Source organism: Lethenteron reissneri, chromosome 19 (genome assembly GCF_015708825.2).
Source record: "Lethenteron reissneri isolate LAM-NWPU_2019-01 chromosome 19, ASM1570882v1, whole genome shotgun sequence".
NCBI classification, from domain to species: domain Eukaryota; kingdom Metazoa; phylum Chordata; class Hyperoartia; order Petromyzontiformes; family Petromyzontidae; genus Lethenteron; species Lethenteron reissneri.
The window spans coordinates 2,689,272-2,707,084 of NC_083797.1; the positions used below are offsets into that span (position 1 = coordinate 2,689,272).

At 43.9% G+C, this 17,813-nt stretch overlaps 1 protein-coding gene across 1 annotated transcript; it reads right to left on the reverse strand.

Annotated features, from left to right (window-relative positions):
• Positions 1 to 2,390: 2,390 nt before the first annotated feature.
• On the reverse strand, positions 2,391 to 14,669 carry LOC133344164 (endothelin-2-like). Its single transcript, XM_061554169.1, has 4 exons — positions 14,659 to 14,669; positions 12,390 to 12,471; positions 8,241 to 8,412; positions 2,391 to 6,373 (listed from the first exon to the last, which is right to left on the reverse strand). The coding sequence occupies exons 2-4, from the start codon at positions 12,469 to 12,471 to the stop codon at positions 6,190 to 6,192; spliced, it is 438 nt and encodes a 145-aa protein (XP_061410153.1). The 5' UTR covers positions 14,659 to 14,669; the 3' UTR covers positions 2,391 to 6,189.
• Between the last annotated feature and the right edge of the window lie 3,144 nt (positions 14,670 to 17,813).

A 17,813-nucleotide genomic window follows, 5' to 3' on the forward strand; every position in this document is an offset into this window, starting at 1 on the left:
CTTCCAATCCAGCTTATATATGCTCCAAGCACGTGTGCTGTTTCATTCACACGCTGTCGCCTCGACAGACCTGGTCTTCACCTGAGGACGGCTGATTGCGTTGTGGCCGAAACGTCGTGAGAATTATTTTATTATGTTTTATTTTTATTATTTCATTACTTCCCTTCTACGTGACATTACCGAAAGAACCAAGAAGACTAACATGTTTTTGCATAATTTGTAGCCTTTGGCTCTGAAGAGGCCTCATTGTGCCTATGGGTGGCTCTTACTCATAACATATGGTTGCTGAGCAGCATTCACTGAAGATGTCAAACTCGGCTCATGAGACTCAGAAAGTCGAAACCTCTCCACGGGTTTGCCTCCTGGAACACTTTAGCCCAGGAGGCTCATGGGCTGATGGAGTCACATTATATATCACGTTAAGACAATTTTAAAAGAGGTTTTTAACAAAAAATGTTACATACATTCTCAATCTCTGAGAAAATGTGGGGGGGGGGGGGCGCGTGGGGGGTCCTTCTCCATGATGGGGCTGGCATGCGCGCGTGCAGAGGAATTTTAATGGTTTAAATTTTTAATGGTTTGAAATCCGAGAGGCGGGCGTCTTGAAGACAGAAGCTGTTTAACGACACGGAGATGCCGCCACTCAAACCACACTTCAACAATGCCCCTCGCTCTTTCAGTCAGGTTCCAAAACACTGCAAAGTGCCGGCCCCCACCACACCCCCACACCCGAACAGAATCTTTCGTTTCAGGGCCAAAGAGGGCGAGTGGCCCCTTGTCCCTCCCTTCCCAGTTTGTTTGTTGTTGTTGTTGCAGCGGCAGAGTTCGACACGGCCACGTGCTGCACTTCAGGGCAACTCCCCTCTCTCTCTCTATTTCTCTCTTGTTTTCTTGATAGAGAGAGGCACCCCCCCCCCCCCCGCGTGTTCTCCTCGTAAATACGCAGCTGCAATTCGTGGTATGTTTTTGGTCCCCATTGGTACCTCATTTGCCATTAAAAATATGATAATTGGCTTTTTACCCTTTTATCTGGCAACAAAACTGACACCTTTTTTACGAGGAGTCATGTGTAAATGCTCACCCCGAGCTCTCATACTCTGATGGTGCATTGTCTTTGAGTTGTGCGCCTTTTGGCGTCATCTGGTGCAACCCATGTGAGACTAGGCTCTAAGGAAAGCTGTCTCGGTTGTGGACCAATCAACTTCAAGGACAGCGCACATACATTATCATAGTTATGGGTTTTGTTTGCATTATGACTGCAGGTATTGTGGTCTATGCAAACGTGACTCCTCGTAAAAAAGGTGTCAGTTTTGTTGCCAGATAAAAGGGTAAAAAAACAATTATCATATTTTTACTGGCAAATGAGGTACCAATGGTGTAAATGCTTACCCCGAGCTCTCATACTCTGATGGTGCATTGTCTTTGAGTTGTGCGCCTTTTGGCGTCATCTGGTGCAACCCATGTGAGACTAGGCTCTAAGGAAAGCTGTCTCGGTTGTGGACCAATCAACTTCAAGGACAGTGCACATACATTATCATAGTTATGGGTTTTGTTTGAATTATGACTGCAGGTATTGTGGTCTATGCAAACGTGACTCCTCGTAAAAAAGGTGTCAGTTTTGTTGCCAGATAAAAGGGTAAAAAAACAATTATCATATTTTTACTGGCAAATGAGGTACCAATGGTGTAAATGCTTACCCCGAGCTCTCATACTCTGATGGTGCATTGTCTTTGAGTTGTGCGCCTTTTGGCGTCATCTGGTCCAACCCATGTGAGACTAGGCTCTAAGGAAAGCTGTCTCGGGTATGGACCAATCAACTTCAAGGACAGTGCATCTATTATCAGAGTTATGTTTTTTGTTTGCATTATGACTGCAGGTATTGTGGTCTATGCAAACATGACTCCTCGTAAAAAAGGTGTCAGTTTTGTTGCCAGATAAAAGGGTAAAAAAACAATTATCATGTTTTTTTGTGTTACGCTGCCACGGTAATGGCATTTAACGCGTGGTATCATCCTCTGCTCTGTAGCCGTACAAACAATGAATAAACAACCCAAAAGGCATGGAAAGGTATTCAGTGAGTGTTCGCCGGGCACTTAATCTCAACGCAAGTGAAGTACTCAACGCGCTTGCCCTGAACATATATCTAACCTTTTATTTTAAAGGACCATCCTTAAGGTATTTGACTTGTATATAATAGACACGTGCTATAAGCAGGCACAAGCTCGGATTTTGAAACTGCTGATATAGTATAGAAGTTGAATATTGGCACAGCTGTGTACAGCTGTGCTTATATTCAAAGTGTGCTTCTATCAGAAGTTGTTGTCCCCCCCCCCGCAACCGTGTAGTGTGAGCATGTGTTGTAAAACAAAGGAACGCAGCTGTGGGGAAAGATCAACATTTACTCAAATAAAAACAATGTTCGGACACTGTCATATACAAATCTCACAAATATCCATTTACTCACATTCATTAAACAAAACAGTTATTGAAAACTGTGGTTGATATACGCGATTAACGACTTTCTTGGAAAAATATATTGTACTGCAAAAGAGCTCGTAAAAAGTCATCAAACAGTGGCATTATTTAAGCAATACAAATAGTATACGCGTTTAGGTGCACAGTACACTCAACTTTTCCAAAAGTCTCGGGCACACAAGTACAGGGGCGGCCCGTTCATTTGGGTGAACTAGACGGTCGCCTAGGAAGCCAAGTTAAGTGAGGCGCCAACTTCGAGGGAAAAAAATACAAATATACTACTACAATGACGAAGATGTCATTATTTCAATTCCCGTGCGTGTACAGAAGGAATATGAATTACAATGCATTTGTCAACATTTATGAGAGTATATTGGTTGGACAGATTGACGGACGGGTGGACAAACCGAATAATTATGTTAAAAACAAATACACTAAAAAAAACATTGAATGGAAAATAGTGCTCAAATGTTTCCCAGTTTACTAAAAACCTCAGCCGAGATCTGCCCTTGGGGTTTGGGGGGTGGAGGTGCCCATTGCTCGGTTCGCCTGGGACGCCAGTTGCAGGCAGCAGCAGCAGCGAGTCGAGGTCCGCCCTCTGCACAAGCACATCCCCCCTTCCAGTGGAGACAAATATTTGAATATTTGTCACCGCGATCCAACGTTAACCTGCACTTATATCATTAGAAAGCCCAGTGATTGAATTTGACTATATTTTCTCAGGTGCTACAACACGAATGTGTCCCTTTTTTTTTACAGAATAATGACAGAATTGTAGACTCGTTTAGGGGACAATACAGCCAAATTTGGGATGTCTGCTTTCACATGCTAGTCATTTTTTCACGACATTTGTCCTGTTTAAAATATTTTCACCACTCTTCACACCTCTACGTGGGAGACATGTTTTACCAAACTGCAGCGTTTACCTCCAGTAAAGTTCAGTTGCAATTTAAAATGTTCTTTGAGATAAATATTTTGTAACAAAATGTTGCTGTTGAGCAGAACATCAACAACAACACCTGGTTTGCCACCAACTTGAAAACACCCAAAATGCTTTTCACAGCTGTGAAATGACTGCACACATCATTTTCCAGATGCTACCACTACCACTCCGCAAACTTTAGGCGATCTGTCGTTTATTTACAATTATCTGAGTAAGAGACACCCAACAAAGTTCCCTGAACTTGTGGCTCATTACTAATAATCTATAACAAATAATGCAGTGGAAGCTGGAACTTCCCACACTTACTTCGCTGGCAATCTTGAAACTCTTGATACAGTACTTAAACAAGCGTGAACCAGCAGCAACTGTCATTCCAACAACCCCCATGATGAAGGAAGGCGATGACCAACTGGCAGTGTGAACTGGAAATTACATCCCACAGCTGACTCGAAACATTCAACCCACAGAGGGCACGTTTAATCATCTGGCAGTGAGCAGGAAATCGCTGCAACTCAGTTTCTAAACCGAAATGTGCAAAGTCAGTAATGTCCTGGGAGAATGTAGTTCATTTAGAAAAATAAATATGGAATTGTACATAAAACTATGGCTCCTTTTAGTATCCAATAAAATAAAAGAATTGGCAGCTGCGAGCCTGCCTTATTATCTTGCTTTGCTTAACAATGTCGTTTGCCATCCATAAGAAATGTGTTACATTGGCAAAAATCACTCAATTTGAAATAGCGAAGCTCTATAAACAACACTGATGAAAGCGCACGCTTCAAAACTGTAGTTATGTCAGCAAAAGTGTGTTTGGCAGGCCGCTTCATTTAAGTGTGTTGAGGTAGATGAATCTGGACCATACTTAGGGTGGTTTACTAGGACCAATGAGTGGAGGATGACAACGATGTGGGGTCTGTGGGGTTAACCGAGAGGTGACCAGGGGTTTATGAGCTGAAGGGGCAGACGGGGTGGACAGCTTGACATCAGGTTCCTACCCAGGGTTGTTAAGTGTCCTCGCTAGAATTTGTGGGCGGCAATGGGTGATTCTTTCAAAGAATTGACAACACCATCCATCTTGTAACCCAAACTGTCTTACCCCCCTCTGACTTATGCCCCAGAAATTAGGAAGGCCGCCACTTGTGCTCTCACGCGAGAGGGTGACCTTATGGTTCAGAGTAAATGTGGCCTCATTGTAGAGCCAAGCAAGAAGAAGACGGGAAGCCATTGCTTTATAAACAAAACCTTATATTCACAAACGGGTAACTTCTACAGCACTGTTTTTTTATATTAAACACATTTCTTTCACGTTCGACAACACGCTTCAACAGACAATAGAACATAATTAATATAATTATATACGTTTGATATAAATGTTTTTGTACGATAGAGTATTATATATATATTTATATATAGAATGTACGTGGATTAAAGCTTCTTATTAGAATTGTTTCGTTTATATTTACGGAGTATAATTATACAATTGGGCAATACACTTTTTTGAGTAATGGAAGTAATTGCTTGTAATTTAAACTTGATTTGAAGCTTTCGTGACTGCAGGAATTACTCTTTGGTTCTTTCGGTAATTTCTTTGTAAATAGTTCTTTGTAAATAGTTGTATTGGGTGAACATGAAATGTCATATGTGAAATGTCATATAGACCAGGGATTGATTTCATCCGCAACCTGTCCATGGATGAGAAAATGTATTTCCCCTGGCAGGGCAGGGCAAGGGGTAGTGGCTTCTGGGAAATATTTCATGAGAAGTTAAAGCATGACATGAATGGTCGGCGGATTTATTCTACCCTCTTCTTGGTTCTTTCGGTAAAGTCACGTAGAAGGGAAGTAATAAAATAATAAAAATAAAACATAATAGTGAGAATTGGTGAGAATTGTTTTTTTATTTTTTTTTTTATTATTTTATTACTTCCCTTCTACGTGACTTTACCGAAAGAACCAAGAAGATGAATCCCTGCAGTCACGAAAGCTTTAAATCGAAAATTATTCTACCCTGTTGCTGAAACTTTTCGGCGTGGTATGTCAGGCTCGCATTTTTGTTGTTGTAATAAAAAAAACATAATTGAAAAAAAAACATGACATTAACAAATGTTGTAACAATGTTGTTGCCCTATATATTTCTTTTAATTTAATATTTTACAACAACAATAAAATAATAACCCCTCGTTGCGAACTGGAATAACACGGGAGACGTGGCCACGACGGTTATCAAGATGCCGTTGCTCATGGCGCTGCGATGCTCTTTGCTCCGTTTGCTCTGTAGCTCCGTGGAGTGGGTGGATCCTCGTTGTGACTTCCCTCCTCGAATTCTTCTGACCACGCCCGTGGCAGCTGAAGTCTGTGCTGGCTGACGATGCGCTGCGTCGAACGTTGCTGCCCAATGCGTCATCTTCCGTCGCTTTTCCGTTCAGTGTCTCGAATCACTTTTTTCAGAAGTTTTAGCTTTCCTCCCTCCCTCTGACAATCATTTTTTCAGATTCATTGCCCTGAAAAAACCCCAACGTATCACCAAGTCCCACACACAGTAAATAAGCGGATCCCCTAACAATCAGGTGGGAGTTTGGTGGGTGTGTGGGTGGGTGGTGGGAGGGGAGTGGTAATATGTAATCACTTTTTATCATCACGTTGATCACGCTGCAATTGCTTTTTTCTCTCTCTCTCAAAGCGGCCCACGACAACATCCGAGCATCCCAGAAGGCAGCTCAAACTGCGATCGCTCTCCCGGGATCCCAGGATGTGCACGCATGGCCACGTGCACTAAGAGCTTGGGGGAGGCTCCCGAGTCCGGCAGAAAAGCCTGCAGGGCCTGTCGCTGCGCATGGAGCAGGCACACCTGTCAGCGACCGCTCGGCGCTGCAGCAATGCCCCATCGTCGTCGACGCTGCCGAGGGTCGATCTCCTGTCGCGATGAGAGCCTCCGACACCGTAGGGCACAGTCCTCCTGCGACGGGGGTGGGGGGGGGGGATGAGTGGTGGCCGAACGCCTAAGACAGGCACTTTGGTGGAATCGGAGCTGTGGCTGATATATACAGCGTGCTGCCAAAAATGTTAACACTTATAACGGACTATCGGACTATCGTTTTCAATGGAAAAAATAACGGACAATAATACACCGTAAAATGATAACAAATGTAACGTTAAGAGCTTCAAAAAGTCAAAGAGTCTCCGCTTGTTCGCCATCATTGTCAACACATTGCCTGGAATCTTCTCCAGGTGGTTTCCATAGCCCGGAGGCATCACATTTCTTGTGATATTGTTGCAAATTCTCTGAAATGTTAATATTTTTTTTAAAGCACGGGCAGCCTTGACATTTTTTGCTCATGCAACTGCTGGTGAAAGGGGCCTCCTGTTTACACAACTACTAATACGGCTATGTGTAACACCATTTCTCAAGCTACTGCTGAATGAAGGCCTCCCCCACGCTGCTCAGTGAGCGGATGATTCCGCTGTCTCTCGCTGCCGTTAGCCACTGTGCGGGAATCGAATTCGGGTCGCCGGGTTTATAGCGCAAATGAACTAATCACTGCGCCGCCACTCCACCCCGATGAAATAGGCAAAGGTGCAGCTCTGCAATCACTTTATCTACACTCTGGCCAGATGACTTGGTAGAGGTTGGATTACCCACACTTTTCCCCACCACACAGGACCTGCTGATCGATTAGCTGTGGCGTGCTCATTCATACTCCCGTGGAAAGAAACGTGCACCCGTTGTTTCAACTGCCTTTGCTTAGAGATTGAACCGGTGACCTCTATGATTGCAAGTCCGGTGTGCTAACCATTATACCATAGCAGCATCCCTCAGCTAAACAGCAGCATTCAACTGCAGAAGCGACAGTATATTCACTGGTACATGAAATACTTATGTCATTGACAGTGAACAGCGTCAAAAAACAATTGATGGACAAGCTTTTCGATTTAAAGATTTCGTGACTGCAGGGATTCATCTTCTTGGTTCTTTCGGAAAAGTCACGTAGAAGGGAAGTAATAAAATAATAAAAATAAAACATATTTTATTATGTTAAAAATAAAATATATTTTATTATGTTTTATTTTTATTATTTTATTACTTCCCCTCTACGTGACTTTACCGAAAGAACCAAGAAGATGGACAAGCTCTTCGTGCATTTTAGAAGTTGTATTTCCGGATTGCATGTCGCGACAATGCGCAGGAGCTTTTTGTAGCGTCACGATTTAAGTTGCCTGTCAATGCCGGGTGGTGAGGGTACTTTACGACACATCACCGTGGGCAAACCCAGAAATTAATTATCAATCAACGATTATAGCGACGACGTTATCGGTAACGAACGATCACCCTGACGATGATGAAAATAACAACGACGTTATCAATAACAAACGATCACTGACGATGATGTTAATAACGACGACGTTATCGATAACAAACGATCACCATGACGATGATGTTAACAGCGACGACGTTATCGATAACAAACGATCACCATGACGATGATGTTAAGAGCGACGACGTTATCGATAACAAACGATCACCATGACGATGATGTTAACAGCGACGACGTTATCGATAACAAACGATCACCATGACGATGATAAGAGCGACGACGTTATCGATAACAAACGATCACCATGACGATGATGTTAACAGCGACGACGTTATCGATAACAAACGATCACCATGACGATGATGTTAACAGCGACGACGTTATCGGTACCAAACGATCACCCTGACGATGATGTTAACAACGACGACGTTATCAACAACAAACGATCACCCTGACGATGATGTTAACAGCGACGACAGCCGCTCCGTGTTGCCGCGACTCCTTACTCACTCGGGCGAGTTCACCCAGATGACTCCCAGGTGGCAGTAGTAGACGCATTCCCGGTCCAGGTAGGATTCGCAGGTGCAGCGCTTGTGCCGCGTGTGCGTCCCCGCGCGCTCCTCTCCCCGGACAGCGACCCGCGGAGTTTGCTCGCCGCTCCGACTTTGCGCCCTGGCACCTGCTGACAAGTGGCAACCCGTGTGAGACTAGGCTCTGAGGAAAGCTGTCTCGGGTGTGGACCAATCAACTTCAAGGACAGTGCATATTATCAGAGTTATGTTCTTTTGTTTGTATTATGACTGCAGGTATTACGGTCTATGCAAACATGACTCCTTGTAAAAAGGTGTCAGTTTTGTTGCCAGATAGAAGGGTAAAAAAACAATTATCATATTTTTACTAGCAAATGAGGTTCCCATAAAGTGGCAAGCGGTTGCGCAGCTCGAGGCCGAACTCATCGGAGACGACGCCGAATGTCCTCGTGGCGGGCGAGAACTTTGCACGCAAGGTAATGACACTGCTCAGTCACTTAAGGGCGCCACGATGACGAGTTGTTAACTACCTCGCCGGGTATACAGGGGGTCGTGGGTTCGATTCCGACCCTGACGCCTGCATGTTTGGAGTTTGCATGTCTCTCTCTCCCCGTGGTCGCATGGATTTTTCTCCGGGTTCTCCGGGTGTTTTCCCTCCGCATTTCGAATCAACATCGTGCGTTTAGAGTATTTGGCTGCTATAAATTCCCACGTGATAAGCCACTTCGTTGAGCTATCATGTGTGGGCAGGTAGCTTCTGAAAAAAGGTCTATTTAGCTCAGTAGGCCTTCCCTGGTAACATAAAAATAGTTTATAGTTCATAGTCTGTACGTATGTTGAACTTATTTTGCACCGTACGTAGCCAAAATTGAAAAGCAGAGGCCGCTGGTGGTGGCTCTCGGACGCGGAATGGAAAATAAAACCAACGCATCGGCGGCGGTGTGACACACGGTGCAGGAAGCTGTCAAGGGCATTTCCATTGACTTATTTTAGCCGCGAAGTGAAAATGTGGGGACGCTGTCGTTGTGTAACGGATAGCGCATTCTGGACTTGCGATCCACGTCGCCGTTTCAAGTTCCCGGCGAGACAGCTGAAACAACAGACCAGATTCTTAATTTCCACCCCTCTGCCTGTGGTCTGCCTGGCATTTTAAATCGCTATACCAAAGTGAGTTGAATTTATATTTAAAGCTTTCGTGACTGCAGGGATTCATCTTCTTGGTTCTTTCGGTAAAGTCACGTAGAAGGGAAATAATAAAATAATAGTTAAACATAATAAAATAAAATTCTCACGACGTTTCGGCCACAACACAAGCAGCCGTCCTCAGGTGAAGAACAGAGCTGTCTGAAAAATACGACGCTGTTTTTCAGACAGCTTTTATTATGTTTGATTTTTTTATTATTTCATTATTTCCTTTCTACATGACTTTACCGAAAGAACCAAGAAGACAAAGTGAGTTGCTCAGCGGGTCACCTTGTGTGTTGGGTAAAAGTGTGGGTGCCCTCGCCTCTTCCAGGGTGTAAACACATGAGGCCAAATACCCTCTTAGAGGGGTCTCTCTAGAGCTCCTTGTGGTGGAGGCCCTTCCTCATCCTGTATTGTCGCCAAGCGATAAGTTCGTGTCCACTTGTAGAACCCATTGAGATCCCCCAAATCGCGAAGAATTCAGGAGAACGCTACTACTGTTCAGTGAAGCAACTTGATTGTAATATTTCAGTCACAGTCTACGTTATTTTGTTTCAAAATAAGTTACGCACAACTTTCACTTAGTGGCTTTGAATGGTTTTTTGGTGCTGAATGGCTTCTTGACAGCTGAAATAAAATGCCATATGGATGTTAAGGTCGAGTGGTGCTTGCACTGTGTCATGAACCCGGTTACCTGAGTTCGGTACCTGTCCATGGCTAACATCAGTAGTGAGTGACATCTTAATTAATCCATGACCCTCGCCTTCCTTGACATAACAACCGCCGTTCACCACTAAGTGGCGGTGACGTCACCATGGCGCTTTGTACCATGCTATGTGCACTGTGAGGCCACCTGAAGTGTCATAGGCCCGCTTGCGGGAGGTCACGGGACAGACCCATATGCCGTGGGTCCACTGAGATGGCTGGCAGATGCACCGATTGTATTCCCCACTCTGCCAACTCTTTGCGCTTTAGCCACCCATTGCGCTGCTCGTTGTTGTGAGCTTCTTCACGAGCCCTATACTGACCAGCACAATTTAATTCTGGTCGAACGGCCCCCAGGAACATACATGGTGCGGGGAGACCGTCATGCAGCAGTGGGTTTAAAAAGGGGAGAAAATTATTAGTTTAAAATACGTATTTCCTTTAACTTTCAAACCGATTCTCCAGATCGTAAATGACATCAAAATGTACACGTACAAGTATCGTCTACACATGTATGTAAATCAATTTAAAACCAAGGCGTTATTTTACAATTCACAGTTTCACGACAGCTTGTAAAATGTCACCAGAGTTGTTGGTATTCGATCTGTTGCTGCTGCTGCTTGCGGTTGCAAACTTTCTCACAGAAATCCTATCGAGTTGCAAATCGCCGTTGTAATCATCATAATTGCAAACACAAGTTATATTTTCCGCATTCCAAGTAAAACTGCCATCCAATTAGTCAAGAGTGACTCTTACGTACACATTTGTGTTCAAACCCTTACGATAAAATTGCATGACATTCTCAATACTAATTTTGGGTAAATAAAATCTTTCTAAGTGTTTAATTTCACATTAACAAGATTTGCAATTCTGTAATCATTAAATGCTTTGACCGCTCACACTCTGAAAACTTCAAAATGTTATACAATGTGAGAGGGTGTATTTTAAAAGTGGAAATGTCAATTCAAATTATACAATATATGTTTTATGGGATATCCGATAAGGGACATTATCAAAGCGCATTTGCAAAATAAGTAACATCTGCAGTCAAATTGGTATGAAGAGTTCTCTTTTTTGGTTAAGGGCCAGAAGTGGGAGTTCACAAAATGAATGATTACTGTGTAGACGAACAATATTTTAAATATGCAATACGTGATGGTAACCCTAATGAGAAGTGCTTTCCCCACAATTACCTCTAACAAGCCATGAAACATGTCCACCACGACCACGTGATGTTTGGTGACTCGGGATATGATCGATGAGGTACGCGGCTTCATAAATTGTGTTCTAATTCCGCCCGTGGCCATAAACATGTTGTCCCGTAGAAGCTTATCTTGCTGTGGGAGTGTGCGATTGTTTGAAGCGGCAATCCTCTGCGGGTTCTCTTTAACCATACCCCCCTCCCTCTCCCCATCACCCGCCAACCATGAAACAAAAATAAACTTCAATGCTCTTGAGGCAGCGGGTAACGGCTGAGAGGTTACGGTCTGGCCTCATGGCCCAGCTATCCCTCAACGATTCCCACAAAAAAACATTGACGCCCGCTCCACATGTTCGCAAGGTTGCACAGCGTGATGGAGAGAGCCATCTCTCAAAATGAGACGCTTAGACCCATGTTGGCGCTTGTCTGCTTAAAACCAAAGATGTAATAAAGTAGGTAATAACCATTATTTGAAAGTTACAAAAATATTTTGAGAAGTGTTTTGATTTATCCGTTTGATGCCTTTCGTGTGAGGTTACCCACACAAACGTGCAGGCCTGTCAGGTCCATATATCACAATGGCTGAATGGAAATCGCATACTTGGGTGAAGCATAAACAACATAAATTTGCAACTTATGTCAAGTCTTCTTGCAGTTCTGCAAATATGAATTTTCTTAAAAAATATATAAACATGTACAATCAAAATATAGCACTCATGACCATGACATAATTTTGTACATGGCATGTTCACACGATTTTTTTTATTTTAGTAAAAAAAAACGAGACCTCTGCAATAATGCAAAGCATAATTGTAGAAAATAACTTCTAAGGCAAATTAGGCATTGCCTTAGTTGCCTACGAAACCCAAGAGCTGGGTTTCGTGTGTTGCGTTTATAAGAATTACATTTTTTAAAACTATAAGGACAATAAAAACGGGCGCTTTTTAAACAAAAAAAACAGGTAAAAAATCTCTGCAATTTTCTCACGCGAACAAAGGAAACAACAACGCAAGAACTCGTCAGCAATGCACGACCTACCGATGAACATCAGGAGCGGAGAGAGTGCAACCAGCAGAACCAGGACCACTGGCACATCCATCCTTCTGGCTTCCCCCGTCATCTTCCACGGCGCCAAGAGAGAGAAGAGAGAGAAGAGAGAGAGGAGAGAGAGAGAGAGTCGGCACCTTCCCTCCTTCGATCGCTGCGCGAGGAGCGAGGTCGCGACTGGGCCAAAAGTCGACACCCCTCGAGGAAGTTCTTCTCCTCCTCCCTTGCAACTCGAGCGTGGGAGTGGCCGTGCAATTCGGCCCCAGGCTGACGAGGCCACCAACGCAATCACCTGGATGGACGAAGCCAGGTGTTGGGAACTTTTTAAAAAATTCTACCTCTCTCTCTCTCTCTCGTGTCCGTCGACGTCCAAATTGACACGCATGCGTGCCGATATGCCGTAGCTTGCAAGTGGCACCGAGCAGTTTAATACTGGCCCCCCCTCTCTCCCCAAATACCCGTCCCCTCCCAACTCTCTGGTCCAGCCCCAACGGAGGAGGCATTTCTTCTTGTTTTTATTTAGTTTTTATTTTCGTGCATCCTCTGCACCCGGGGTGGGGGGGGGAGTTACCACCGCACCGTGCGCATGCCAGCATTCAGACCTGTTTGCGTGCACCGATCTTCAGAGCAATGCCGTAATTATAATAGATATTGGGGTATTGGGGGGGGGGGGACACATCCCCACACCCCCCCCCCCCAATATTCAAATATTCTCACAATATCCCCCCCCCAATATATTGATATAAAAAATATTTTTAAAAAAAATTGCTATGCTACAACAGGCAATCACACACCGCCGTCCAAAATAATAATTAGCAACTGTAATCATGATCATAACTAAACTTAACAAATTGCCATTATTACTACTACCGGTTATAGTATTACGGTGTACTGCAGTTCTGCGTGCGGTTTGTCCAAGTCGTGTTGCCGTACCCCATCAGAAGCCGCCGCTCGACTACTGTGGGAAGGTACAATCAATGTCAAACACTGCGTTGTCTCTCCATTTCATTACTTTCAAATGTATAAAAACGTGGGAAACTAGAATGTAAGATGAGTGTCACGTAGGCTATCTCACTGTCGAGTGTAAACAAAGTTTTTGGTGAAAACGGGCCGATCTGCGATTGCTAATCAATCAACCATCACTAATGTTGGCTATCATAGCTAAGTAAGTTACTTGGAAAGCTAATTAGCCACATTCACCCAGCGACCAACAATGGAGCTCACGGGCGTATTCAACTAACGTTAATGTCTATTACGTTATATTTGTCAGTAAGCTTGTACATATGATTGTGGTTATGGTTGTACTTTATGAATCCCTAATCTCTGCCATTACATACAATGGAACAAGAAAAGATAAAAAAAGAGAAAACAGAGCACTGTAATACAATACACTATTAGACATTATTGAAAAAAAAAAGGTTCATCCCATTTGTTAGTGCATTTTTTTTATTTTAGGCAGGAAATGAGTTTTAATTTTTTTTCTGGGGGGGGGGACCCCCAGACCCCTCAAAGATTTAGTCCCCCCCAATGTTGACTCCATGGCAATGGCCTTGCTTCAAAGAGTCGTAATCACCGTCGGCCACGGTCAACCCACTGCTGGATAGAAAAGCTCCCCAAGCCGCCGCCTGCCACCTCTCACGATCCTGGGATGTATGTACGCCGTGTAATGATTTTAATTCATGAAACGCCCTTAAACAATCATTCTCAGGGCGCTATATAGATATGTTGTGCGTATTTTGAACTCATTTTGCACCGCACGTAGCCGACCAAGGTGCGGGGGAAGGACAACAATCTAAACACAAAAAAACAGTTTTAAAGAATTTTTTTCTATGTAATAATACACTTAGCCCATGGATTGAAGTCGCAGACCACGCACGCATGAATAAAACATGAAGCAGTGGCGTGGTGTGGTTGGCATGGGCCCTGCTGGTGTAAGTTTAGTGACTGGCTTGGAGACGTAAGTTCTTGGAGGCAGTACTTTAATCAACACCAGAGGTCGCAAATGGGTTTTGATTCCTTACCCGTACCCGGCCGCACCAGCGTCGCAAACGGGTACCCGCACTTGTACCCGGCCGGGTATGGGTAGCCAGGTATCGGGTAGGATACGGGTATCGGGTACCCGATTTCGACCTCTGATCAACACCGAGCACACTTTGTACAATACACACCCTACACTGTTACAAACTCCTCTGTCTCTTGCTTATACGCAACTCTACACCGGTTGCGAGCCTACACACAACGCTAGCCGTCTGACACTCACGGCGCTGAACCGAGACAGCCAACTACCATCTGGCAGCGCAAAATATCAAGTGATGACGACACCGACGGTGGCGACGATCTTCAACAGCAACAGCGACGACAACTGGGATCCCACTCCAAACGACAGCCCTGAGGTCCCCCTCCTGGGGCCCCTTTTATACTGTCAGCGTGGCCTGGCCCCACCCCTGGCCCCACCCCCTTCTGGAACCTCCGAGCGGGTTCTGGGCGTGTCCCTTCCGTAACCTTTCTCCAACATCCCTCTCTGGTCTATCACGTGACCTGCTGTCAGTCAGGGCAGCTGTACGCTGCAGATCCCTTTCCCTGCCAGCAGCGCCATGCTACTAAGTGACCGAATCTATGTCACGACATAAGGAAGGAAATGTGGCCCCTTGTACAATTTCTCCCCCCTCTGAATAAGCTGCCATCTGGGCCTCCCTGGACTGCGGCTCCATGGCTGCAATTACATTGCCACAGCACTGAAAACTATGCCATTGCCACGGAGACATAAAAATACTAATATTTAAATAAAAAATGCGCAAAGCAGATCATTTGATGTATCCATAATTGAGGTTTTTGGGTTAGATCGTGTACCCGACACAGCCAATTAGTAAGGTTTGTCACGTAACAAACTTTACGAATTGGTTGTGGATTTAATGACACGTTTATATTAACGCGATCTAGTCCATAAAAAAACCTCTATTATGGATAATATTAGTCACGAAAGCATAATTGTTAAATGATGATGTAGAACGCGCATCGCACAATGAACTTGAACTCTGCTCAACATGTCAACCCCCGATGTGCCAAAACAGTTCACACTCAGCTCAATTCGTGTCTCGTGAAGCGATTTTCAAAAATAATGAATAACATGAAGAGGTTTAGGCTATAGAGTGTGAAAGGTGGACGGTGTTAGCAGATACCCAGTTAAAGCCAGTTGGTTGAACAAAGGGGAAGGGATCTAACGCTGAATCAAATCGACTGCTGCGAAAGTGCTCTTTGGTTTTTTCTTTAAAGTTACGTAGGCAAATTTTTTTAATAAATTAAATCACGACGCTTAAACATCTAAGCGGTTGTGCTTAGACATCTAGGTGGTTGTGCTTTCGCTACGTTGTCCCCACCTGAAGGACACTTGTGTTGCGCTCGAAACGTCGTGATAAAAAAAAATACCTACGTGACTTTACCGAAAAAAACGAATAGTATGAATTCCTTGCAGTCACGAAAACTTCAAATCTAGAATTGCTGCAAAAGTATCAGGCGGTTGGCGCTGCAACTTAGTAGCCCTGCAGGTGTGTTGGCACCCTAACATCTTGGATCGTCCCAACAACTTGTGCCAAGTCAGCAAGCACCAAGAGCCCTGGTCCTAAGACTAAAGCCCTCTGCCTCCTTTTTTTATTACACGCTTTCATTTAACTCACTCTGTCTGTTGTTGTATCCTTAAATCTTGTAACTCAATTTTAACCCACTTCCCAATGTGGTATCGACTGAAAACTTGCTATACTTATGTCATACTGATGACAATACTATATTCTATCATAAAAATAAATATTTTTAAACATTCTTTTTTATATGTCATGTTTCGGCTTGGTTCTAATTGTCCACGGTCAACTGACGTTGCCTGTAATTGGCCACGGTTCCTTACGTTATGGCAAGCTTCGGGGCCACTTCCTGGAGCCGTGGAGTTCTTCCATTACAAGTACATTTCATAAAAGCGTGTTTAAAAAAAAGTTTGTTTTTAAATATTACTTATTGTTATACCTGTTCTCCTCCAACGTGGTAGTTCCTGGAAAAATATCGTTAGAATAAATACTATATATAGAATAGGGTAAAGCACAGTCCGCGATAATGTGATATGTGTATGCAGGCTGAACAAAGAGTTAGGTGCGTGTGGTAGCGTCTAGAAGTATCCAGCAGCATCCCGCCTTGTGCGATGATGCTACGCCGAGGCAGCCGTACGACTGCTTATTCCTACTCACGCGACGTAGTTCCGTTCAATCAATCACGTTATATCCGATTCGCATCCACGTTATAGAAAAACATGTGCTCCCTAATACATTCATTGCGTTATGAAAACAACACCGGGTGTTATTCGGGAACTGGCTGTTTTAGACAAAGGCTTGGAAAGGATGTCTCTCCCTTGTCAGTACAGAGCACACGAACATTGCAGCAGTTGTGCAAGTGACTAAGCAGCCTTTGGCCTTATCGCTCATGGGATGTGTAAAATATACTTCCGTAGGTATAAGTAGTTGCACAGATACTGTATATTAAGCAATATTGTTTGTCTTCTTGGTTCTTTCGGTAAAGTCACGTAAAATGGAAATAATAATCCCTGCAGTCACGAAAGCTTTAAATCGAAATTCAATATTGTTTGCTTCTTTTTTTCGTTATAGTTTCTGCCACGATGCTTTGATTAATTTGTGTGATGTATAATATAGTTTTGCGTTGAACTTGTAACCAAGTCTGACAGACAAGGTCCTTGCCAAAAACATCTGTAATCATCTATACACATAGATTATGTTTATAAACATCGATACACATCTGCCAGTTGATCAGCGTCGGTGACAGCAAGCCCGACTCTGCTGATGAGACACTGTGTGTTGAAACCGGTCCAGAGTTTGCTTATATTGAACCAATACTACTGAAATTATGCACCCCCGGATTGCAATGTGTATGTATGTATGTGTAATAAAGCTCGTTGAGGCGACTTCTGGAATTCGTCTTTTATTCAACTTATATTACAGTTACTCCACGCTACTGCTAGGCAGCGTGAAGGGACAGATATATAGAGAGAGACGCACTTTCCACGTGGCAACTCGGACACCCGCTCCCGCGTGGCCTCCACCCTCTGTTCGTTCCCGTTCTGACCACGTGTCGTTCGTCTCCACCCCTATTTAATACCTGGGTCACGTGGTACGTTTCCGCCAATCCTCGTTAGCCTGCATGGAATGTTCCAGGCTCCCTCGTCATCTGCCGGGACCACGCCCCTGACTCATCTCCCCATTGGCTGTGGCCAAGGCCAGCAGAACCAATGTAACCTTATGTGGGTATGTGGGTATACTTGGGCTGTTTTTTTATATATAGTATAAATTGATTATCTTTCATTTAATTTTATTTTTATTTTCTTGTTTTATTTAATTTAAATTTATGAATGAGGCCCTG

Bases quoted from the DNA above. Each gene is read 5' to 3' on its own strand.
- LOC133344164 (XM_061554169.1), bottom strand. From the start codon at position 12,471: ATGACGGGGGAAGCCAGAAGGATGGATGTGCCAGTGGTCCTGGTTCTG. The intron at 8,413-12,389 runs GTAGGTCGTGCA...GCCACTTGTCAG, and splicing joins TCCGCTCCTGATGTTCATCG to CAGGTGCCAGGGCGCAAAGT. The intron at 6,374-8,240 runs GTGAGTAAGGAG...CCCCCGTCGCAG, and splicing joins ATCTGGGTGAACTCGCCCGA to GAGGACTGTGCCCTACGGTG.